This window comes from Onychomys torridus, chromosome 19, assembly GCF_903995425.1.
Source record: "Onychomys torridus chromosome 19, mOncTor1.1, whole genome shotgun sequence".
Classification (NCBI taxonomy): domain Eukaryota; kingdom Metazoa; phylum Chordata; class Mammalia; order Rodentia; family Cricetidae; genus Onychomys; species Onychomys torridus.
Window position 1 is genome coordinate 58,501,975 of NC_050461.1, and position 25,803 is coordinate 58,527,777.

General features: G+C 47.1%; 1 protein-coding gene across 3 annotated transcripts in view; it reads right to left on the minus strand.

Annotated features, from left to right (window-relative positions):
- Pde10a (phosphodiesterase 10A) overlaps window positions 1-19,237 on the minus strand; it is a 426,835-nt gene extending 407,598 nt beyond the window's left edge. For 2 of the 3 annotated variants that reach the window (XM_036168830.1, XM_036168829.1), the window contains exon 1: window positions 17,473-17,636. In XM_036168830.1, the coding sequence (XP_036024723.1) occupies window positions 17,473-17,578 (106 nt within the window). In that variant the 5' untranslated portion in view covers window positions 17,579-17,636. Of the gene's footprint in view, window positions 1-17,472; window positions 17,637-18,729 lie in introns of those variants that run through there. The other variant, XM_036168831.1, reaches the window with a different exon arrangement.
- Window positions 19,238-25,803: the final 6,566 nt, after the last annotated feature.

Consider the following 25,803-nt stretch of genomic DNA (forward strand, 5'->3'; position numbering starts at 1 on the left):
TTTACTGGCTCTAGACACGCAGTCCAGAGCTGCCACCAGGTTGTACTGGACAGCCCGAACGTGTGCTTCCCTGGTCAAATGACTCACAAGGAACTTCTAAAGGGAGATCACAGTGGAGGTCAGCTGTCCCTGTGTGGATTTTGATAACTACATACGATGGTCAGTGAACTGCGTTATGAGGCGTGCCTGGACTGATGGACTCAGGGAACTGCCATCAGAGAGGAGCATTCCTAAGCATCTACCTGCACGTCTTCCTTCACCTGACTGAAGAACTACAAAGATGAGGCTAGCTCTCCCAGATGATCCGAGGCATTGACTGTTGGTGGGGCCTCACAAACCAAAGCAGGGAGGGGTTGGGAGCCACAGGAACACAATGTCTGCAGGAAAGGTGGGCGCGCTCCACCAAGCTGTGTTTCAGGATGGAGGCCAGAAAACCAGTGTTGTGGAACATGATTTTAACCAGGCTGACATGTGTTACATTTGTTTAGGCTGCAGAATATTGCTTTAACTGTGTAAAGGTCTGTTGCTTTGGTTTGTGCTGCATGTGTTTAATTATGAAAGATGTGTTGCATCTGTTGCACCTTGCCTGCCTAAGGCACCTGATTGGTCTAATAAAGGGCTGAACAGCCAGTGGCTAGGCAGAGAAAGGATGGGCGGGGCTGGCAGGCAGAGAGAGTAAATAGGAGGAAAAGTCTAGGCTCAGGAAGAAAAGCAAAGGAAAACATGAGAGAAGAAGGAGGAGAGAAGGAGAGGTATGGCCGGGGCAAGAAGCCATGCAGATGCCAGCCAGCCAGACACAGAGAAGCAGTGAAAGTGAGATACACCAGAATAAGAAAGGTAAGAAGCCCTGAGACAAAAGGTAGATAAAGGAAAACAGGTTAAATTAAGTTTAAAAGAGCTAGCCAGAAAGGTGCCTAAGCTAGGCTAAGCATTAAAAACTAATAATAAGTCTCTGTGTCATGATTTAGGAGCTGGTTGGTGGCCCAAAAGAAAAAGAAAAAGCCTGGTACAAACCAGGGTCGCTGTGGGTCATTTTCCCCAGGAGTTGGCCCCACCGGGTCTCCTGCACACTTCCAGAGGGCACGCACTTTAGAATGAGGGACGAGGCTTTCCCATCCAAGCCCCTAGTACCCTCGGTCTCTGGGTGCTCACTTCCTTGCCCTACCTCTCACTGTGACTTGCTGGACTCAGCCCTGGATGTTGGACATCGGGTGCACAGAATCCGTGAAGGAGGGCGGCCCATGTGCCCGGAAGAGGCTGTCTCAGATCGCTTCCCTGCATCTATTTGTCTTTTACTCAGCCTGTATTTCTGAAGAGATGGCAGACTACAAGAGCACACACAGCAGCAGTAAGAGAAACAAGATTACAGACAAACAAATGAGGAGAACCCAGGAGGAGGCAGTAGAAAGACAAGGTTACACAGGATGGGAGGGCAACAAATCCTCCACGTTTTCAAGAATAAAAATGTGACTGCCAGGCTTCTGAAAGCAATCGAGATGGGGAGCCACCCACACCAGGGGTACAAAGTACTTGTGTCCTGAGGGTCCTGCTGATTCCCAGAGAGGCCCCAAGCTTCAATCTCACCTGTCAGAAGCTGCACACTTGTTGCAAAAAGGAGTGCCGACATTAAACAAATACATAAACCAATAGAAATGTGTAGCCATTGGAAATTTTGAAATCACTGTTATTAACCTTTTACCCTAAAAGTTGAAAGTACTTTATAAATACATATGTGGGAGGGGTAGTAATTTAAATGAAGAAAGCAGAAGTGGGAGGGCAGGAAGGACAGTGGTTCCAAGTATTAGTCTAGATGACATGCATTCTTCTTCAAGTTCTTGGACCCAAGTCCTCTGTGTGGTTGTGAGGCTGCCCACTGGCACTTGGCTAATGTCCCCTGGGTCCTTCCTGTTGCTGTGAGACCCACTAATGACCCACCAAATCTCTGTATTTGTGCTCAGGAAGGGTGATACTGTGTTCTATACCCTGTGAGTGGGCAGGACCCTCCTTCTGGACATAGTCCTTTCTCTGGCTTCATTGCTTCATTCTTCAATAATAAATCACCGAGCTTCCCCAAGCACTAAAATGGGTGAGCACCGAACACTCTGAGATGTTTGTGCAAGTGCTGAGCAGGAAGAGCACCAGACAGAGAGACTACAAGAGGAAGAGGAGACATAGGCACGGGGTACCCTGCCATGACCCAAAAACTACCGGAAGTGGCACAAAAAGGCTGAGATGAACCTGGGATCTGTGCTACAGGAGGATACTCTGTTCTGAAGACACCCTCTAGGTGTGTCTAGGCAAAGATAACTCGGAACAGGCATACCGTCTGCAGGGTGCTGTATGGGATGCCCAGTGGGTGCCTGCTCAAACCAGACCTAACCAATCCAGAAGCATCGACTGTGTTCTGTGAAGGATCCCACCAAGCCCTCTGGTCTGTGATGGGTTGAGGATGACTCAAGACCAGCTGTCACTGCCCCGCCAGGCCTGCCACAGCCACCCTCCATCAAGGGAGAGCCCCTACCAAAAACAGGTTTCTAAAAGAAGACACCAAAGATTCTGATATCCTTAGAGACAGAAAAGAGCAGAATCAATCATGCCAAGAGCAGTCGTGGTCTACAGGATGACGGGGAACACGTTCCGGCACAAATATTCTTGAATCCCGACCGGGCGACTGTAATGACATGGGAAGGCTTAGCATGCCCATCCCAGGGATTCCTGTGAGCAAGGCATCTTGAAGATGATTAGCAGATGGAAGTGAGAAGTCCCATGACCCTCTCCATAGGAGCTAGAAAGCCACTTGATTAAAATCCCATCTCCAACATCTCTTCTCGATTAGTGAAAGGCCTGAGGCTCGGAGCATGCAGGGCCTTTTAGACTCCACTGGGGGACGGAAAACACAACCCTAAAACCATCTGAAGGTTTAAGGCCTGGCTGCTGTGGGATGAGAATTGTAACCTTGATGCAAATTATCTGTCTGTGCACAAAGCCACCGCCATGCCTAACAGGAAAATCGAGAAGCAGCCTCGTGAAATCTCCATCTCTCTGACTGCGCACAGCATCCTGGAAGCATGGAGCAGGGTGAGAAAGCAAGGTTACCAATATGCAAATTACCTTAATGACTGCCTGAGGAACTTGAGGAAAAGAATCTAAAGAACAAGTACACACGTCAGATGACGCCAGTAGGGTGGGCAGACACAAAGTCAGAAGAGTCAGATGTATTTGCCAAGAACCTGGAGGGGCAGAGAGTCTACCTTGCAGAGGAGAACGAGGCTGTTAGGGGAACCTGACCACTCACAAAAGCGATGGAATACAAGTGAGAAGTAGCCATGACTGGTTTTCTCAGTCAGAGAAGGTTTGTTCTGGTTTTTTTTTTTTTTTCCCCTTTCAGGAATAAAATTAAAAAGAATGGAGTAGCCTACAAATTTCCAGTTTTGAATCTAGATAAATAGCTGTGTTTGTATTCATGAGCATGTCTCTTCTCCACCCGTCCGGGATGCTATTTTACTGTATGAAGACTCATCCCAAGTATTTAAGTGAGAAATCACACTTGCATCTTTCTGCAAGCTTGAGGTTGTTTCAAAATGTAAATCTATTTATTAAAATATTCATAAAAATCTAGTGCTTAAAAGATTTGAAAGGGGCCGAGCAGTAGTGGCGCATGTCTTTAATCCCAGCACTCAGGAGGCAGAGGCAGGAGGATCTCTGTAAGTCTGAGGCCAGCCTGGGCTACAGAGTGAGATCTAGGACGGCAAGGGCTACATACAGAGTAAACCCTGTCTCAAAAAAAAAGGATTTGAAAGGACTGAGGAGATGGCTGGAGGGTAAAGGAGCTTGCAGCCTAATGACCTGAGCTTGATCCCAGGAACCACTTGGTAGAAGAGAACTCACTCCCAAAATTGTTCTCTGGCTTTTATGCAGGTAGCATAAGCAACACACACACACACCAACACACACACACCAACACACACACACCAACACACACACACACACACCAACACACACACACCAACACACACACACACACACACACACCAACACACACACACACACACACACACACACACACACACACACACACACACACACACACACACCAACACACACAACACACACACACCAACACACACACACACACACAACACACACACACCAACACACACACACACCAACACACACACACACACACACACACACCAACACACACACACCAACACACACACACACACCAACACACACACACCAACACACACACACACACACCAACACACACACACACCAACACACACACACACACACCAACACACACACACCAACACACACACACCAACACACACACACCAACACACACACCAACACACACACACCACACACCACACACACACCAACACACACACCAACACACACACACACACCAACACACACACACACACACACACACACCAACACACACACACCAACACACACACACCAACACACACACACCAACACACATACCAACACACACACACACCCCACACACACACCACACACACACACACCAACACACACACACACACCATACCACACACACACACACACACACACACGCACACACACGGGGGTGGGAAATAAATACAGTGTTACAAAGAGTTAAAGTAAGTTATGTCTCCATTTATTAAGGCCATCCAGAGCTAATTATAACCAAGCCAAACTTAGGAGATAGAAAAACATCTATGGGGAGAAAAATTTAAAACATTACTGAATGGCATAAAAGACATCTTTATTACATGTAATATTTTTAAATGTTTTTTTGGTTGTGCTGAGTTTTTAATTCAAAAAATAACTGAAGAGTACTTAAAATGATTTTGAAAAAAAAGAAAAAAGAAAAGAAAAGTACCGTCCAGGGCATCAGAGCATAGGCTAGACCACTGGTAACTGGATCATTAGGAAGGGATCCCCAGGGAGCCTTTCCAACGCTGGAAGGGATAAAAGCTCCTCACCCAGGTTGAAACTGCAAGGGAGTGGACACTCATTGCTAAACCTAAGATCCCTAAGAACACAAAGAAGGGCACTGTGTGACTCCCCAGCGCTTCAAGCTGTCCCAAGCCCAGGACGTAGGGGTTGCTCCCTTCTAGAAACATCTACACGACTTAGGATGACTCCCACAAAACTGCCCACTCGCTGCTTGTACATTCTATTCTTCCTACAGAGACTGAACATTCTCAGCAGCCTGGAAAATAAAGTTCTGCCCATCCCCTCCCTCCTGTGAGACTCTGGGGCTGATGTTTTGTTTCCTTTTCTCTCTTCCAAATTCAGACCCCAGCTGCTCCTGGTGCTTTCCCAGTTAGATATCCATTGCTAAAGATGGGGGCTGAGGAGGCAGCACAAGAGAAACCCACGGCTTCTCGTTTTTAAAAAGGATACTTGGGGGACTGGAGGGATGAGCCGGCCATTAAGAACACATGCTGCTTGCTCTTCCGATTTGGTTGCCAGCACCCATTTAGATGGCTTACAGCTCCCTGTAACGCCCCACAAGGGGATCTGCTGCTCTCTTCTGGTTGACATGGGTACTGCACTGGTGTGCACACACTGACACACAGGCATAAAGAATAATGACACACACATTGCTTAAAGAATATAATAAATGAAAACCTTTTCTTAAATGATCAAAGGAGAAAATTGAAAGAATAAAGAAGTATCCGGCCTGGGAGTTGAAGCTGATCAGAGGACTGCAACAGTCTGGGACATTCCCAGAGATGATTTGGATTTAGTTCTGCAAATTGGAACACAGGCAGCCACCGTTTTTATTTACGACATTCATTATTGTACCTTCCTCTCTAAGCTGCGACCAGTCAGCTTTCACTCTTGATGGGAGAAAAACTAAAGAACTAGATGTACTTCTCTATGTATTCCAGTTGAATTTAAACATGCTGAACTATTAAATAGGGATACCTGACATACAGCAATCAAGGCAGAAATAATAGACGCCACGGTCCAGCCTCCTGGGGTGTGAGTGGGTGAAAAGAAAAGCCATGCTCTGCAGGCCCCAAAGTCTCTCACTCAAAGAAAAAGAAAACATAATTATTCCCCGAGCACATTGGAATAAAGATTGTGAATTAGGTGTGAAAAGTTTTTTTTTGAGAGTATAAAATTGATGTTAGAAAGGAGAGTGTGCCGTTCACTCTGTGAGGACATGGGGAACATTCTGTGCTCGGCACTGGGAAGCAGGGACTGGCACCTGCAATCCGGAAGGGGGCTGATCTCTGTGGCACACAGCCCTCTCCGCCTGGATGGAGCACCCTTGTGTCCCTGCCTCCTCCATCCCATCCCATCTTTGTCCTTATGCATCCCATCCCTCCATGTGCCATTAAATGAAGGAGTGTTTGTAGGGCCCCAACGCTGGTACTCATTATAGGAAGATGGATGGAATGGAGCCCTGGCTGTGCTTGTCTGTGTTTTCAGGGGAACCAGAGAATCCAAGTTCAGGCAAGAGGGACACCGTCAGATGGCAGACACCGACATCAGGCGCTGGCATCCACACAGGAATCTGAAGACTGGGACCCAGGCTACAGGGACCTTTATGGTGCTTTAAAACACCAGCCTTGACTGAACAAGATTGCCTGTATGTATTAATTAATTTTTTACCAAGAAGCCACCACAATTCTGCCACGGCTGTCTCTCAGCAATGACAATGCTTTCTGAAAGAAAAATATCTAGCTCACAACTCTATGTACTCAGGTGGGGTATGGGTTGTCACTTTTTCAAATGTTATATAAACATATAAAAGTGTTACTTAACCATAGAAGAAGAGTACACAGGAAAGTGGGTAACAGCACAGCCCTCCTCCTCACCTTCTCCTTTCTAACCCTCCCCCATCTCTCCCCCCCTCCCCTCCTCTTCTTTCCAATCCTCTTAGTGTTTTAAAATACAGTCAAGATAAAGTGACTTCATGACCCACAAATAGGCTGTTACCCAGAATTTGAAAACTCTGATTGAGACCAGTTCAAAAATGTTCTACCACCACCGAGGTCCCTAAGGATTCCTGAGTCTATTGTTTGAGGGAAAGGGGGGGGGAAGGAAATTTCACTAAACTGGTTGAACTCTAAGCAATGTGTCTATTAACTGAAGTTTGATTTTTTTATTCTAAGTAAACACTGGTGGTGTATTCCCTAGGACTTGGCTCTGAGGATGCTGCAGGACCACTAGGAGAAGAACAGATGTGCTACAGAGAGAACCCAAGGCCCGCCTGGCTGGGGCATGATGGAATGTGCATACGCAGGTGTGTGTATGCATATGTGCACATCAAAACAAAACACAAAACAAAAAGAAAGGTGGTGCACGCCTTTAATCCCAGCACTCGGGAGGCAGAGGCAGGCAGATCTCTGTGAGTTCGAGACCAGCCTGGTCTACAGAGTGAGATCCAGGTCGGGCTCCAAAACTACACAGAGAAACCCTGCCTTAAAAAAAAAAAAAGACATGTGCACGTGTGTGCCCAGGCCAGAGACAACATTGGGTGCCATTTACCTTGGTTTCTGAGGCGGTACAGTTCACAAGCATGGTACTCTCAGACTAGGCTCAGCAGTCTAGCCACTGAGCCATAGGGATTCACTTGCCTCCACCTCCCCGGCAAGGGGATTACAAGTGTCTACCACCACTCCTGGCTTTCATGGTGCTGGGAGTCAACTGAGCCATTCCCCAGCCCCAGAGACAGAAGACCGAAACTGCCACAGCCGCAGCAGCTTTGGCCTGTAGATGTAATGTGGTTTTACCTTGAAGTTTGTTGTTGTTGTTGTTGTTGCTTGGGGTTGGTTTTTGTTTGCCTTTATACTTCCTCTTTGATGACTTGGAAATGTTTTTCTTCAATCACATAATTGCTTAACAAAACTTAGCACATTTGCTTTAAAATGGTCTGTCCTGTAACCCAGTCACCACCTAAAATAAAATAATTTTGCTCTTACATTATATATATATATATATAGTGTGTGTGTGTGTGTGTGTGTGTGTGTGTGTGTGTTTGTGTACAGATGTGTTAAGAGAGTGGATGTGTGCACCAGTGTAAGGTCCTATGGGTGCCAAAGGATTACACCAAGTGTCCTCCTGTGTTGTTCTACCTTATTCCTTTGAGACAGGGTCTCTCACTGAACCTAGAACTCATTGGCTTGGAGTTGGCCACCATGCCCCAGCAATCCTCATAACCCACATGCACCCCAGTGCTGGGGCGATGGGCACACACAGTCACAGAGCTTTTTACATGGGTTCCAGGGATCCGTGCCTAGGTCCTCACACTTGAACCAAGTATTAAATGTTTATTAAGAAAGGTTGCAAGTCCAGATGCAGACTTTCCCTGCCCAGCACTGCCCTCCCTGATATCACAACATCCTGACTGACATCTCAGTTGCATCTGTGCCTTGGCTGCACCTAATTCCAGACAGTCACAGTGATTTTAGAAGCCAAAATGGGTAAGGCATGGACAGGAACTGGGTGAGGCTGGCCTTAAGGGGTAATATTAGTCAGTTACATACTAAACTAACATTTTGTCAGCCACATACAGACCTTTTTCCTGTATGTTATGTCTAATTTTTCTATCCAACATACATTTATAATGAAGCTAAAATGAACTCTCCGGTCTTTAAATTATTGTTACACAGGCATGCTTGGTATTATTTTATCATTTAAAATGCACAGTTCTTTTTATTATAGACTGAGACACTGAAATCTTTTGGGCCCTAAGTGAAACTAGACAGGTAACAATATCCGGTAAGATTTGCTGAATTCCCAAGTCATTGGTGACGCCAGGTGAAAGACAGAAGATGGGGTCAATGTGCCATTGAGGTGTTCCAGTTGACTTCAAGGAAAACGCAGCATAAACACACTCAAGGCCAGGCCATTGTGGCGCTTGGAGGAGGGAAATTCCCTTCAATAGCATAATCTGATTGCCTGGAGGTCATCAAACCCTTGCTCATATTTCCAAAAGTACTCCAAGACCCGAGTCCTCACGGGCTTGTGGGCACTGTGATTGTGAGTGTCCACCTCCACACCCTGGACAGGAAGCACAGTCTTCACTGGCTCTCTTGGCAGAGCTGGCTCAAAGACATCTAAGAATTTGTTATGGGTAATCCAAGACCCTGGGGTCTCCCAAAGGGTCACCTCTCCTCACACCACACACCAATGGACACATAATAGATGACATCACTCCTGGACTCTGAAGCCCTTATCAGCCACCTGCTGTGGTTGGTCAGGGCCCTTCTATGCTTTATCTCCTCACATCAATGTGAGAGGCCTATGGAGCTCTCCTCCAATCATCAGCCTACGGCTCCAGACAAAGGCAGTTGCTTCCCGATCTGAACACTGCTACAACTGAGGTGACTGGAAGTCCCCACATCTCCACAGCACTTGTCACTTAAGTATGGGGTTTATCACATGAAAGTGAGGGGGTGACATAAAGACACACTTGTCCCCTTCAGCCCTACTTCATGGTTGGTCTAGGTTAGCCACAGAAGAGACTAGCAAACAACTGTCACCGTGCCTCAATGTATAAGCGCCCCAAAGAGACAGAGATCAAAGTCACCACAGGGGGGAAGACAAAAGATTTGTTCTCTCCTAAATAAACTCTAGGCAGAGATTCCTAAATCCAGGGAGGTTCCCTCCAAGGAGATACAACTGCTCAGCCAGTGTCACCTAGACCCTTCCCCACTTCCGGCCTCAGGGACAGTCCTGCACCCTTCCCATTAGCTCCAGCACTTTAGTGAACAATGCAGGTACCACATGCAACAGGGTCACACTCTATGCAGCCGGGAGAGATGGCTGCTGTACTTGTCAACCAAAATCATTCATGCCAACACCAATTAAGGTTCACTATCAAGGTCTTTTCCCCAAATTGAAAATGTTTCTAAGCTGAGGTGTATGAGCCACATCTGAAACTTTTCTCATGAATAAAATCTGCCAATGACTGATTTAATACTAGACAGAGCCAGATGTGGTGGCACACTACTGTAATCCCAGTGCTTGACAGGTAGAGGCTAGAGGGTCATGAGTTCAAGATCATCCTCAGCAACGTAGGAAATTTAAGGCCAGCCTGGGCTACATGAGACCCTGTCCTGGTTTCCAAGCATTGTGACCAAAAGCAACTTTCAGAGAAAAGAGCTTATATCATCACACAGATCACAGTCCACTGCGAGGGAAGTCAGGAGAGGAACTCAAAACAGGAACTTAAGGCAGGTACTGATCCAGAGGCCATGGAGGTGCGCTGCTTACAGGCTTGCTCAACCTGCGTTTTTATATAACCCAGGCCCACCTGCCCAGGGAGGCACTGTCCCACATCAATCATCAATCAAGAAAATGTCCCACAGACTTGCCTACTCATGGAAAGCATTTCCTGTTCATGGAAGCATTTCCAACTGAGATGATCTCTTCCCACATGACCCTAGCTTGTATCAAGTTTAAAAAAAAAAGACAGACCCTACCTCAAACATTCAAACAAACATGAAAAAAACTCAGACTAAAGAGTGACTCTTATTCTGTGTTGGTTACCAGCCCATGAGACAGTACCACCTGATTTAGGATGGATTTCTCCCTACTCTGGTTAATTTTCTCTGGAAATGCCAACACAGACTCACTCCAAATATTCGTTATTTATTCATCCCCAGCCTCTTCTCAGTCTAGTTGGGTTGATAACCGGCAATAACCACCACAGCAATGATCCCAGCATCTACTTTAGTTAGAGAATAGAAGTAAAGTTGTCTCATGATCTCTAAACTCTCTGTAGGAGCTGGAGAGACAACTTGGCTGTTAAGAGCACTAGATGCTTCTGTAGCAGATCCAGGTTCCCTTACCATACGGTCATAGTCTCCTGGCACCCCCAAGGTGGCTCACTATTCCATAATCCAGTTCTGGGGGATCTGACACCCTCTTTGCCCTCCAAGTGCACTGCCTTCATGGTGCACAAACATACAAAAAAGCAGGCAAAAACTCAAACACATGAAAAAAAAGTCTTTACAAAATTATTTGTAGATTTAATCTCTTATCAGCAAACTGTCTATATTTTGAATATTTTATCTACTAGTTTGAGGGAATATTTGCCTTGTACTCCAATTCTGACACCACAGGTGGTGAAGATTTAAGCTAATTAGCCTTCAGAGAAGTTTACACGGGGATCACATCTTTGGCCTAATTTCTATATCCAGGGGTCTAAAACATATAAATTTATATAGCTGTTCAACTCATATTCTCTGCCTATTCACTACATTATTTATTAAAGTAAAGGGTTATTATCCTGAATATCATTCAATAAAGGCTTTATTAAATCAATTATGTATGCTGTACTATGGAATACCACACAAACTTTTAGAAACAAAGGTCAGGCTGGAGAGATGGTTCAATGGTTAAGAGCACTTGCTACTCTTGCAGAGGACCTGGGTTCAGTTTCCAGCACTCACGGGGCAGCTCACAACTGTCAGTAACTCCAGTTCTAGGGGATCGGAGGTTCTCCTCTGACCTCAGCAGCCACCAGGCATGCACATTGTGGGCAGACAGGTATGCAAGCAAAGCACTCGAATGCATAAATCCATCTTTAAAAGATCAAGAAAGCAAAGTAGATCTGTATATGCTGATAAATTCCAAAATACATACAAGTGAATAAAACAGGGTGAAAGAGAAAAGTGGGGAGGGACACTGTGTTAAAATGAGACACCACCTGTACAGACTTCTGTGGGTACCATACCTCCTTTGGCTACATCCATGTGGTTGACCTTAGGGCAAGGTTGGAGGAAGGTACACTGAACAGCTCTGTGCCTCCTTCTGTGATGGTCCTTCTGACTGCCACCTCATATTCTGGATTTTACTTTTTTTTTTTTTTAATGGTTGAACAGTTCCTTATTAAGTGTGCTTCTTCAGCTAAGCAGGTAAAGCTAACTTCTGCTTACGTGAGGAGCAAATGTTCCCTTTGTATTACTCAGTCTGGCCACAGAAGGGCTGGGAGGCAGCCTTGTTACATAAACCTCCTGTTTGCTCCCAAGGCTGTTCTGCCCCTCCCCTGGTGGGGGGGGGGAGCAACTGTCAGGAGAACACTGGGAATCTTAAACTCCAGGGGTGCATCTTTGGTCTATGGGTCAAAAGATGGATGACCTCTGCTGTAGCTCCAGGATGCTTAGAGCTGGTCCTATTAAACAAACAAACAAACTGTCTTCCCAGGTTATCTAGTCTGTAGAGAGCATCCTTTGCCCACCCCTCACAGGGGTCTTCATTGGCTTCTCCTGTGAGTTACCATTTACATTGGATTGCAAATATGGTTTATCCAGTCTTCACACACTGCCATTACAGTCAAGGAGACCTAACAGCAAGGTCATCTGACTCAAGCTCTACACTCACAGATGAGGAGTAGAGGCACAGAAAGGTGCCTGTAATCTTTCAGATGAAAGTAATTTTGAATAAAAAGCTGAGGGACATAGTTAGTTTAAGAGTAGGGACTCAGTCCCCATTCTGTTCTACGCTCTGTTCTTTTCCTCCAAACTCACCTCCCTCCTACACCATCTTTAACACCCCACCACACCACACCACACCCCCAACAGTCTCCTTTACCGTGTGCAGTCAAAGAAACTGTCACATGCACAAAAAACACCCCCAACAACTTTGTCATCCAACTATGTAAGACGTGTGCTTTTATAGAGGTTTTTGTTGTTAACATTATTTCCTTCTCCCGGGGTCATGCCTATATCTAATGATCATGGGTCATTCGTGTGTGTGTGTGTGTGTGTGTGTGTGTGTGTGTGTGTGTGTGTGTGTAGTGAAAAAATATTTTTCATAATATATAAAAAGGTTGCAACATTCCTAATTCTACTGATTCTATTAAGAACATTATTAGGGGATCAAGTAGGTATAAGTTGGTGAACTATTAACAGTCGCTTTTAACTAGTTTCCAAGGCATAAAATTGGTTCTACCTAGCACACCCCTAGCTCTAGACTGCCCCCAAAGCCAACCACTAATGACCAACATGTAAAAGTCCTCAAACCCACTGTCACTCTATAGTAGAGATACTCCCTATGGAAACCATCGACTGACTCCTATCATTGATTCAAGGGGTAATGGAATGGCTTCCCACCTTGTTATAGGAGGTATCATCATGGTTCTAAAAATCCCAGGAATACAAACTACAAGCAGGACCTCCCAGACCAGGCCTGTGTGCAGTGACCAGGGCTGTCCCATACCTGGCTCCAGACTAAGAACACAAGGCCAGGATCTCAGCTACATTGTACATGAACCAATCTCGTCGAAAGGGGAAGCTCTCTACTTTTTAAACACTTCTGACAATGATTTAATATCCGGGACAACTGAGATTACTTCTTGTCCATAAGCCATCTCAGAAGAAACAGAGGTTAGAATCTGAAGACAGGGCAGCAAAGCCATAGGTAGCAACGGGGTGGGGTGCCGTGAAAAGGGTGATGAACCTGAGGGAACTACAGGGGCTGAGGGCAGCTTTCTGAAGGGAGGCGCCTGGGGGAAATGGGGCTCAATGTGATGTCAGGGAAGAGTAGTAAGTAAGACATCTTGTCATTAACCCAAAGTCTCTAAGTCATTTGTGACACTTTGGGCAGAAACTCAGAGGAAACAAATAGGATGAGAACAGAAAAAAACGTTTTTATAAGATCAATAAATACAACGACACAGCATATTTGTCACAGAGCCTTTGCACGCAGACTTCAGTATTTCCATTAGCTTCGCAGGTAGCGGCCATGTGTGGGATACTCTTATGTCTAAGGTCAAAGCAATGGGGAAAAGTAGAAACAAAAATGTCCTAGTTGGCTTTCCGTTGCTGTGGTAAACGCCGTAACCAAAAGTGACCTGAAAGGAGAGGCTTATTTCAGCTTACAAGTCCCAGGCCACAGTCTATAGGTGAAGAAAGTCACGGCGGGAGCTCACGGCAAGATCTTGAAGGCAGGAGCTGGCATGGAGGCCATGGAGGAAAATAAGAACTGTAACTCTGCCCATCTACCTTCCTAATACAGCCCATGTCTGCCCGCCTACAGAGGGAATCACCACAGTGGGATGGGCTCTTCTACATCAGTTATCGATTAAGAAAATGCCTCCATAGACATACCCACTGGCCAGTCTGATGGAGGTCAATTCTTTAGTCAAGGTTCCCTCTTCCCAGGTATATCAAGTGGACCGCAAAGATTAGCCATCACTAAAAGAAAACTAAGGTAGTATTATTTGATTGCACATCAGATTTCTCTAAACCATTTAGGTAAATATTGTATGTGAATATTTTCCAAGAGTAACATAGTACATATGCTGGACTTGGAGCTTACTGGGGCCTACAGGAGAACTATACTCTGACCATGATTTTTTTTTTTAATGTATATGAGTGTTTTGTCTGGATGTATATCTGTGTACTACATGGATGCCTGGTGCCTACAGAAGAGGGCTTTGGATCCCCTGGGACTGGAGTTAGTCGTAATGTGGGTGCTGGGAATTGAACCCAGGTTCTTTGGAAGATTAGCTAGTGCTCTTAACCACTAAGCCATCTCTCCAGCACCTCTGACTACGATTTTATAGTCACATACACACGTGCCCATAGATTGAAGGAAGAAAAAACCTTCAATAGACACCTCAATAAAAGTTCAGACATGGCCAGGTAGTGGTGACGCACACCTTTAATCCCAGCACTCAGAGGCAGAGGCAGGCGGATCTCTGTGAGTTCGAGGCCAGCCTGGTCTCCAAAGTGAGTTCTAGGAAAGACGAAAAGCTACATAGAGAAACCCTGTCTTGAAAAAAAAAAAAAAAAAAAGTTCAGACATATCTTCGATGGTGAGCTTCATTCCCCCCTTTTAACCTGTTATCAAGGATAATGAGAAAACCAAATCACCTATGTTTAAAAACCATGACCCAATATGACTCTAACTTCATATTCTCAAGAAATTTCCAAGGAATAGGCATCCACACAGGACCTGGATCCCACACTGCTGGATCTGTAGTGAGCCACACCCTCAGCATGCACTGTCCACGAAGACGCACAAAGGAGCAGTGAGGTCTTATTCTTAGGTTCCAAGTTCCCAAGCCACTCTTTCCTACAAGGCTCTATGTTTCAAACTTCAGATCAAGTAGAGATGCTGGTACATGATCTTGAAATGAGTGGAGACCACTAAAATGCAATAACCCATTGCTTCAACTTAATACATACTTATACTTTGCAGGGTTGGAATGAACAAACACATTGCCTTTCCATTCATTGTAACTTCAGAGAAGCCCTCAGGGTCAAGGTCAGCAAGATCCTTCTCTGGTCCTCAAGCAAGTCATCAGTTTGGCCTAGATTCCAACAGGAACACAGCAAAATAGCATGGAGCCTGCAATGCAGCACTAACATCTCACCCACAAGGATCATGTGTCACCACCAGCCATCACTCAAACCCTGTATCCACTTAGAGTCCCTTCCTCAGTTGTCAAAGCAACAGTCATATACACATAGGGCCATACGCCATATATGCACAGACATGTTTCTCAGGCTTTTGACCTTCTTCTGAGCCACACTCTTCCATTCCCCATGCAAAAGTAGCCACAGCACACAACAGTAGTTGAATGTCCACACCCTTAAAGGTTTCTTGAGTTCAGTATCCTCAGATCCAAAGTAGAATTCTGATTCACCAAGTACAAAGTTTACACAGCACAGTCTTTCAGTTTTATAAGTTCAGGAAAAGTTAAGTATTTCAAAATTATGAAACTCTCCAAATACTACAGACAGGTACCTAGTCTTACCCATCGTGACTTGTCATACGTTCCTGTAGAGCCCCCATCATCTGGGTAATGGAGGAATTGTATGCAGCTGGGGGCACAGGCTCCCCACAGCATAGGTTCTTGTTTTATTCTATTTCCACCAATCAATCAATCAATAAATAAATAAATAAATAAGAAATGTTTGTTAAAACAAAATTCTTGTTTTCTCTTTTAGAACTGGCAGCCATGCATTCATTGCTTATGAACGTAACATAACATATACCTGGGTTGTTATTTACCATAATAGTGAGATTGGGTCACATAGACTTCTTTGGTTTCTGCAGTAGAGCAAACCTACCTAGGTCATAAGCAATACTGCATATAGAATTGATAAATGTGCTGGACACCATAGTAGTATGGAATCATTCCCTTGCTACAATGGAAAAATACCAACCATTCAAATAAGCCCACCTAAAGTTCTTACTGATTACCTATACACCCAACTAAGTAAGCAATGCTTTAGCTGGTTCTACAATTAATAACTAAGCAACAAATCATCAAAAAAAGTGCACAGTCATTAGAGACCACCTCTTTTGTGGTAACTGGGCAGGATCAATCAACTTCCACTAACACTCAAATGCACGGAGCAGAGAGAGCCACATCCCGACCCTTGGTTTCTCGATGCACTAGAGTCTCGCAAAAGATTCTGAGTGCGCACAGAGCTCCATACACTTTGCAAGGGTAACTTTGTAGCTCCACGTCCATTGTGATATTGAAGAAGATGGACCAAGGACTCCATCTTGGAGATACCGGCCATCTGATGCTCTACCTCTTGGGAGCCTGTCTCCACCAAGACCATGGGCTGTCTGCAGGGAAGAGGCAGGCAAGCAGAACAGCTCTTTCTAGCTGCCCACCCACCTGGGTCCCATCACCCTGGTGAGTCTTCTCACTACCCCATCTACAGCTTAACCAAATAAAACCTCATCAGCCTCCTTTTCATTTTACCCACAAGCCAGAAAAAGGCTTCACTATATCATGTGGGCCTCCTTTTAACCAAACCCAGAATGCTTTAAGGTGTCTGTCTAGGTTTTTTTTAATGTGGAAATCAGATATCCAAGTATCACTTTTGTTTCATAGGAAATTTTCCATCTTTACTTTTTTTCTCTGGTATCATTCCAAGCAAAGACGAACCCAACTGCTTTCCTTCTCCATCTCCCCTTGAAATGAAATGTACCACTCCATCTGCTCAACCCTCACCTCCAACTTCAGGAGGACCGAGGCCCTGCCTGTGCAGAGGATGAAGATTCCTCATGACGCAACCCTCAACATCCCTGGATTGGAGAAGCATGGAAGAAGTCAGGGGCCCTCACTGCTGTCCCCATCGGCAACAGGCACTAGGGAACATCACCAGCACCCCTCCCTCCAGACAAAGGGTCCTGCACTCAGGCATCAACACAGGCCATACAGCCACAGGGTAGGGTCTTCACCCAGCGCAAAGACAACAAGGCAAGCAGGGAGGGGAGATGGCCAGCATCCTCAGTCGGCCCTTCCTGGCTCCTCCTGCCTCCTGTGCTTGCCACCCAGCCTCTCCCACAGTGTGCTCCAAGTTCACAGGGATCTGAGTCTCTAGCACTGGCCTAGTCAGCTCTTCTCTACCCTACCCACAATTTCCCATCTGTGGGTAAGTCTACCCAGTTGCTCTGAAGACTGGGACATTCCTGTGGAGCATCTCCGCTCCGAAGCTCTCCGCATGTGCTCAGTCCTCTGTCTCCTCCCCCTCCCCCTACCTGGCTCCTCGCTGCTGCCCCCACACCAGGCAGTGGGTTCCTCCTCTGGGAGCTGGGGTTCTCCTCCACCTCCTCCGCCCTCAAGGGCTTTGCGCTTCTTCGACATCTCTGCCCAGGGCCTGGGGTTTGGGGGTTTTCTTTCCCCTCCCCCTGGCCCTCCCCTCTCGGAGAGGAGAGGGAAGGTGGGGTTAGGTGGCGAGGAAAGGGGTGGGGAGAAGAGGCCAGGGAGGGAGATGGAAAGAAATTGCTGCCGAAAGACTGGAAGGGATCTGGAAGGCAGGCAGGAGAGGCAGGGACTTGTGCTGAAGCCCCAGGATTGCTTCCATCAGTGTGGCCCTACTCTGGAGCTCTCCTCTCTCTCTCCTCTCTCTCTCTCTTTCTCTCCTTTCTCTCTCTCTCTCTCTCTCTCTCTCTCTCTCTCTCTCTCTCTCTCTCTCTCTCTCGACTCCTGGTCCTGCTTGGCAATGAGGAGCCTGTGTGTGGCTGTTGGGGAGACAGCCCCAGGCAGAGTGAGGGGTGTTTGACTGGGATGGTTGGGACATGGTTTCAATGGATTGCCAAATAAAATAATAAATTAAATGCTGCAGAGGGCAACAGAGATGTGTCAGACACTAGGGATTCAGGACCGCTTCCTCTCCTATGGCATCATGTGATACCTCACAGAAGAGACCCGGAGTAGGGGGCCCGGAGGACAGGCAGGGATGGCCAGTGCAGGGAAACTCTTCTTCTCCTGAGGGCTGGAGACCGGCAGCGGGAAGGAGAGAGGAGGCTGAGGTACACCACAGCCCTTCTCTGCGACACCTCAAGAGGCACCTGCAGGTCTGGCTAGGCAGCTGCTGCAGTTTGCTGCTGGGACGCAGTCTACTCAGAAACTTGCAGCTCAGAAACTCCAGGAAGCTCGAGTGATGAGCCCCAGGCTGTCGCTGGGCACTGGGGTCGGCTGCAGCTTTCCCCTACCTCCCCTTCAAAGTCTTGTGTCTCTGGCTTTATAAAGCCCGTTCCTCCACTCCTCATCACTTCACCCAGGCACAGCCACAAACAGGGCACACCGCTCACGCACACACATTTTCTTACTGCTGGAAAAGGGGATAGATGCTGGGTAGTTTTTTTGTTTGTGTTTTTGTTTTTTTCCTTAAATAGGGAAAAAAAAAAAGGATTGGAATTAAGTTTTTTTTCCTCTTTTTTCTTTCTTTTAATGCATCCCCCTTTGGACTCTTAGTGGTTAACGTTAGATTAAAAAAGAAATTATCAACTTACCCGCCAAAGTATGCTCCAGTACAAAACTACTTTCTGCTTCATTTCACAAATTCAAAGCGGGGGCGGCGGAGACGGGTCCCTGGGAACGGTGGGTCCAGGCTCCATCCACAGCTGCTCAAAACAAGTCGCCAAACCCGGGTGGCCCAAGTTCAGGACCTGTCCAAGGCGCTCACATATGCTCCATGCAGCAGTCTTATTCCAAGGAGTTTCCGCGCTGGTCATCTTGCCAAAGGGGAAGACAACTCGAAAGAAGCAGGAGTGAGGTTACCCTCTCCCACTTTCCTTTCTGGGGTCCTCGGGAAAGCAGTGAGGAGCGTTCTAGGCGCCAATGATGACTGGTCCATCTCAGCTCAGCCTCTGGACAGAAGCAACTTTAGACACACACACCTAGGAGTAGTGTGTACGAGTGTGCATGTATGTGTGTTCACGCGCGTGTGCGTGCGGGCTCCAGTGTCCAACTCGTGTGCCCGCGTACACTTGACATGGGGGGGGGGGGTGCGTGTGCTCTGAAGAGCCACCCTCCCCGGCTGCTGGAACTTAGAGAGTTTTCCTTTAAGCCAGCAACGCTGATGCTTGGACAGCCCCCCCTCCCCGCGTCCAACAGGAGGCGATGACGTCTGCAGCCTCGTTGCCAGAGCAGTCCCCGAGCGGCGGCTGCTGTTCATTGACAGGAGCAGAGGCTCGGACGTCAGCAGCCGGACCTTGGCGACGCGGCTCCCGCGGAGACGGCTCCCACCCCCGCACCTGCCAGCCCGCGGGGGAGGAGGGAGTGAAATCAAAGCCACGGAGGAGCGGATTGGGGCGACGCTGGGGCTGCAGAAGGGGGGTGACTCGGATCTGCCCTCTTTGTCCTGGAGCCCCGGAGTATATAAATAGTACAGTCTCCAGCCAGACTAGCACCCGCTCTCACACGCCCCCACGCCCCCCCCCCCCAGTCACTTTGTGACGGGCTGGCTCCGCGGGAAGGGAGGCAGGGGGCGGGAAGCAAGGAGTGGAAATAGATGTTGGGTTTTTTTCCTCTTCCCATTCATAGATTCGGCTGGAGTCATGGGGCCTTGGCTCTGGGAGACGCAATGAATGGATGGATGCCTGCGCGCCCCGGGACCACCTGGCTCGCTGGGGCGTCGCTCACACAGGGGGCGCTCTTCCATGAAGGAAATGGCACACATGTCCAGGCACACAGACACTGCAAAAAACAAGCCCAAGGAGGCCAAAGGCCTGCCATCTCCTTCCCCTCTGATCTCTTCTGGATTATTCCCTCCCTGTGAGGTTGGGAGGCAAAACAAGCCGCTGAGATAAAAAAATTTGCACACAGTGGAGCTACCAAGTGGAGCCTTTGACAAGGGACTTCCTGCAGTCGGGACAGTGACAATTGCAAAAGAAGCAGCCACATGGCGCAAGGCTTTTAGTCACTGACATGTTGCTGGTGGCTAAAACCTCGTCCCTCCCCACCTAAGTACCCAAGAATGCTCCACACCAGAAAGTGGGGAGCGCAGTGAAGGTGGCAGAGTACTTCAGCTCGATTTAACCAGAGCCCAGCGCTTGGGGAATCCTGGGGCACTGGGGGCTGCGAGACCTAGAGGCCCACACAAGACACAGGGATCACCACCTACATCCTTGGCTGAGCCCTGTACCCTGAACAAGCTAAAGGATGCAGAAGTTAAAGGATGCAGATTCCCAGCACACAGGGGAGCTTCATAAATGCATCCCATGGAGAGGCAGGGATTTAATGGTTGTGAAGTGAATCTGGGCTGTTTATTACCCCAGGACAGATGCTCATGGCTAGGATAGTAGAGCTCAGGATGGGGGAGCTACCTACACAGTGCATTCCAGGCCAGGAGTAGCTAATGGGTAGGAAAGCGGGGAGTGAGTAGGGAGAATGCCCACTCTCCTATCATCATTCTGCCCCCCAGAAAAGATGTGACACAGGAGTGGCATTCCAACCCCTGTGCTAGCAGAGAGAGCCCTTCTCAGCTACCACTTGGGCCCTTCCTGTCATGCCCTCCTGACTCCTCCATCTATCCCATTCTCCACTTTCTGCTTCCCTTCACAACGGATAGGTAGGTGCATTCAGGGGACACCCTCTGGCTACTCCCCTCTCACCCTGTTCTGGACCACCCAGGAAGCACTTCCCTAGGACGGCTGATGTTGAGCAGTGCTCTACTTCTTTGGGTCAGTACCAGCCCCTTCTCCAATCTTCTTCTCATCCGGTACATCAGCACCTAGAACATAGTTCCTCATATCCTGCCTCTGAAAATAACCTACCCTTAACTTAGACCCTGGGCCCTGCCTAGCCCTGCATGTTCCCAGTGAACACCTTATCTCCCCATCTTCCTGATGTTGGGGTGGACCATTCATAGACCCCTTTGCTTTCCATCACCTCTGAGTTAAGGCTCTCACTCAGCCTGGCGACTTTAAAAGTACATTTTTTTATATATTACATTGAGCACAGACTTCTCTGTGCTTGAGACTCAAGTGAACTACAAACTTCTGTTGGATGCCCATAAAGTCTCCAAGGCCACTAAATTCCACTCGCTTGCAGCCATGGTAGTCCCACAGTATCCTCACATTAGTAAGTAGAAACGGCATGTTCCCTGTTGACCTTAGTGAGCTGGGACCTCTCTTTCTTATCACCCTGTTCCATCTGTTCCCTCAGCCTTGAATGTGTCCAGTTCAGGCACCTCTCACCTCCATCTACAAACCTCCAGCTCCAGTGAGTCACACCCAGGTTGCTGCTGCTGCTGCTGCCCCTTTACCACCCCTCTACCATGCTACACTTAACGCAGAGGCCAGGGCCCCTGTGGAAATGCAAGATCACACCAATTCTCAGCTGAGTCCTCCATGGCTCTCTACAAAGCCCTATGGCCACATCAGCTTTTGCTCATTCCTCATCTTCTCCTTGCCACTGTGCCTACAGCAATGATAGTTAATTTGGGTAATCAACTCGATTTGATTAATAGACACCCAGGATATTAGTGAGGCAGACCTTTGGATATTTTTACGGTGGTGTTTCCATAAAGGATTAGCGGAGGCAATAAAACCTGCCCTGAACATGGGGGCTGGGGGACCGCTGAGAGCTTTTACCTTTCTCTACTCTCTGGACGGCGCCACAGGCCAAACCCCTCATGCTTCCCTGCCACAGTGGACGGCATTTTTCTGAATTCTCAGATGGGATTGAATCATTCTTCCTTCAAGTTGTCTTTTAAATAGGTTTTGTGGGGTTTTGTTGTTGTTGTTGTTGTTGTTGTTGTTGTTGCTTTATTTCCCAGTAAAAAGAAAAGTAACTAATATAGAAAACAAATGCTGAGAAACGGAGCTTTTGCTGAGTTCAGCCCGACCACATGGCTGTTAGGCTTGAGAACTGGTCTGTAGGAAGATCATGGAAGAGTTTGGAGATTCAGACAGGTAGTACGAAATGTTTTCTTGTCTCCAACCTCCCAGCCACTCAGAAGCTTCTGCAGCCATGGTATAAAGGGGTCAGACTACAGCGTGATTTGACAGGAGAGCTTCCCAATGGCAGACACATGGCACCAGTTTTTGGGGTATGCAAAATGCAAGAGTTATGGGGTCCCAGAGGCTTGAACCAAGTTCCAGGAAGATACAGGGTCAGGGAATATGGCAGGGTTGGATTCCCTGGAAGGAAGCTCTAGGAGGCCATTGAGCCTAACTACGGTGGTGAGGTCCAAGTTGCATCGGAGTTCCCAGGATCTTGAAGATACCAAAACTATAGGACATCCCCCAAGGAAAGTCTTAAGCATAGAGTGGAGCTGGCCACAGGGCAGTGGGTGCTATGGGCAGCAGATCTGAAGACACAGATACCCAAGGCTGTTGGAGCACAGGTGATGTCAGCATGAGCCCCAGGTGCCAGGCCAGGAGCTGTGAGATTTGGTGTTTACTCTCTCGGGTTTCTGTCTTCCTCAGGTCCAATCTCTCCTTTCTGCGTTTCCACTCTCCTCTGTTGTAATACAAATGTTCACTCTGCACTCTTGCACGTTGAAAGCCTACGACATGACTTCACGGGACAATGGCACCATTGATGGGAGCGGACATACTCCCCACCGGCTCTTCACTGGGAATGCTGTGGTGCGGGCATGAGGCCTTGCACCTCTGAAAACTGAGTTCTCAACTTGACTGTGCAGATCCAAGTTGGGGGAACTCAACAAAGACTCAACAGATCAATGCAGAAGCGGAAATGGCTGGTCCTTTTGCTGTGGTAGATCTCTTTGTGAGAATAAGGACCTTCCCCTTCACTCTGGCCCTGCTTTCTCCCCGCAAGACCACAAATGGATTAAACTTCAAGGCATTTTAGGGTTGAAACACAGTGGGTCGTGCATGTGGCTGAGGATATTTCTTCTACCCTCTGGGTGTCCATGAGCAATGTGCATGGCCAGCTACCTCTGGCTTCAGCTGTCCCCCTTCACTGTCTGCCTACTTCTTCACCCCCAAGCAAAAGCTTTCAAAATTCGCCTGACCCAACCACACCCTTTAAAATAAAAGTCCTGAGGCTGTGACCCAACCACAGCCTTCAAAATAAAAGTACTGAGGCTGTGGGACTTCAGACTTGGCTTTGGCACAAGAGCTGCTCCCCAGAGCCAGACTTCTTCCTTTTCCTTTTTCTTGGAAGAGCATTTACAGGTCCTTGTTATTCTGAGAAGAAAAAAGTCCTCAGATAAATGTAATCATTCCACCCCTCGAGAGGAACAGAGCAGAAAACACAGGCAAAGGTGAGTAGCTTGACCAAGAATGCTCCCTTGGAAACACCTTTTCTAGGAGAAATGGAATTCCCCACAGTAGGGTCTCCTCACCTAATTCACCTAATCCCCCAAGAACCAGGGTTTAGGGTAGGGAGAATAGGAGGTGTTTTGGTCAAGACCCTCTCAAATGGATCAATGCCAAAAAGGGTTTGCCCATCTGTACTGTAACATGAATTCCTAAATGGTCTTATTGTAAAAAAACAAAACAAACAAACAAAAAACACTCTGGAACCAGATATTGGGGTAAATGCTGAAAGATCAGAGAGACGAAGGAACAAGCCACTGCCACATCTCACCTCTAGGACTCCTCAGCCTGAGAAGCCTCTAGTTCGTCTCCTCATGCCTTATATACCTTTCTCCACCCAGCCATATCACTTCCTGTCTCAGTCTCTCTAGTGTTGGGATTAAAGGTATGTGACTCCCAAGTACTGGGATTAAAGGTGTGTGCCACTACTGCCTGGCTCTGTTCTCTCCTAGACTGAGTCAGTCTCACATAGTCCAAGATAGCTTTGAACTCAGAGATCAGACAGACCTCTGCCTCCCGAATGCTAGGATTAAAGGTGTGTGCCACCACTCCTGGCCTCTTTGTTTAATCTAGTGGCTTGTTCTGTCCTCTGATTGTCAGACAAATTTTATTAGGGTTCACAATATATCACCACACTGCCCCATCTATCTGTCATCCAACATGTGACGAAGCAGGAGTCAGAATAACCACTTGACCGCAGACTTCTCAGCCTCCAGAACTGTAGAATTAAGGTTCTAGTCTTTATCAATCCACAGCCTTGGGCATTCTGCTTCAGCATCACAGTACAGACTGAGATGTCACTATCACGTCATACTCACCAGCTGAACACAGCAGTTACTATACTTAAGTGGATTTCTAGGTTGTGTGAATGTGTTTTCAAATGAGTAATGGAGACACAGAAAGCTTGAAAGTGCTGTTAACATCGTAACTAGGGTATGTCTGAAAACGAAGCTGCAGAATCTACTCATTGATTCTTCGCATTGGAAGGAACATCAAGTTATCTGAGGTTTACCTAAGGGCCCCAAATGCCCTTATATATGAGGAGAAGAGCCAATGACAGAACACAGAAAACAGGTTGTCTTCCTTATTTGTTTTCCTTGTAACAGAATATCCAGATGGAAGCAACTTCAGGAAGGAAGTTAGGAAGTTTGGCTCTAAGTTTGAGTCCTTCCTGGTGAGGAAGTCCTGGCTTCAGAAGCTTGGGCAGCTGGTCACATGACATCTGCAGTCAAACAGAATGATGGGTGCTGGTGATTTTCTGTAGTCCCAGACCCAAACTTGGGGAATGGTGTTGTCCACTTCTGGGTGGCTCTCCCAACATTACCCTAATCAAGACAAGCCCTCCCAATCCCAGGGCCTTGATTCCAGGACCTGTCAAGTTGACTATGAATCACCACACAGGTCATGGTCTGCATGTGGTTCCTTTTGTTAGGGGAAAACATTGCGGCTGTGAATTGTGTTTGGGTCTTAACCAATCACTCAATTCCAGAAATACTAATTAGATTACACCTATTTTCCAAAAGGACCATACCTTAGTTATACTTATAATGTTCATTTATATAGCTCATCATTTAGACTTTCATGCTTTTAAATGAGATGCAATACAAACTTTACAGGAAAGTTGAAAAACAAAAGTAGATTCACCTCTAGTTGGCATTCACCCTCCGCTTCATCTCATGCTTGCTCACCGGTGGCTTTTAAATGCCTTGAGTATGAGTTCTACCCATCCTGCCCTTTAAGTCTCCCAACCATTGCAGAGTGTATTCCCTGAGATGAAAGGTATTTTCTTACATACAATGTTGTTGTCAACACTGGCAAACTAATTCCCTTCAAACAGCACTTTCATCTACTCTGTCTGCACTCCTGTTGGTCCTTTAACACATGAACATCTTTTAGAGCCCTTGTCCTCAGGATAGAATGCCCTAGTTCCTAGACACTCTCATGCTAGATAATGTCCAGAATCTTTGTGTATTTTTTTTTTAAGAATGATCCCCCCCACAACTTTTCATACATCACTCCTGGGTGTGGGTGGATTGCTGCTTCCTCATGATTGGGTCCAAGTTGTGTGACTCAGCTGGGCACTCAGGGAGCTTTGGATGGGTGTCGCCTACAGAATATCTGGAGGCACTGGAGTCCATCTGGTCCCTGCTGGCTGGCGAGGCAGATTCCAATCAGTATGTTTTTCTTTTTGGTTCACTTGTAATTAGCAATTAATCTGCCAAGAGACGAGAGAGGTAAATGCTTCACCCCCTTCCTGTCACATTTCTTCTTAGAAGTAGCATCCACAGGTGACTC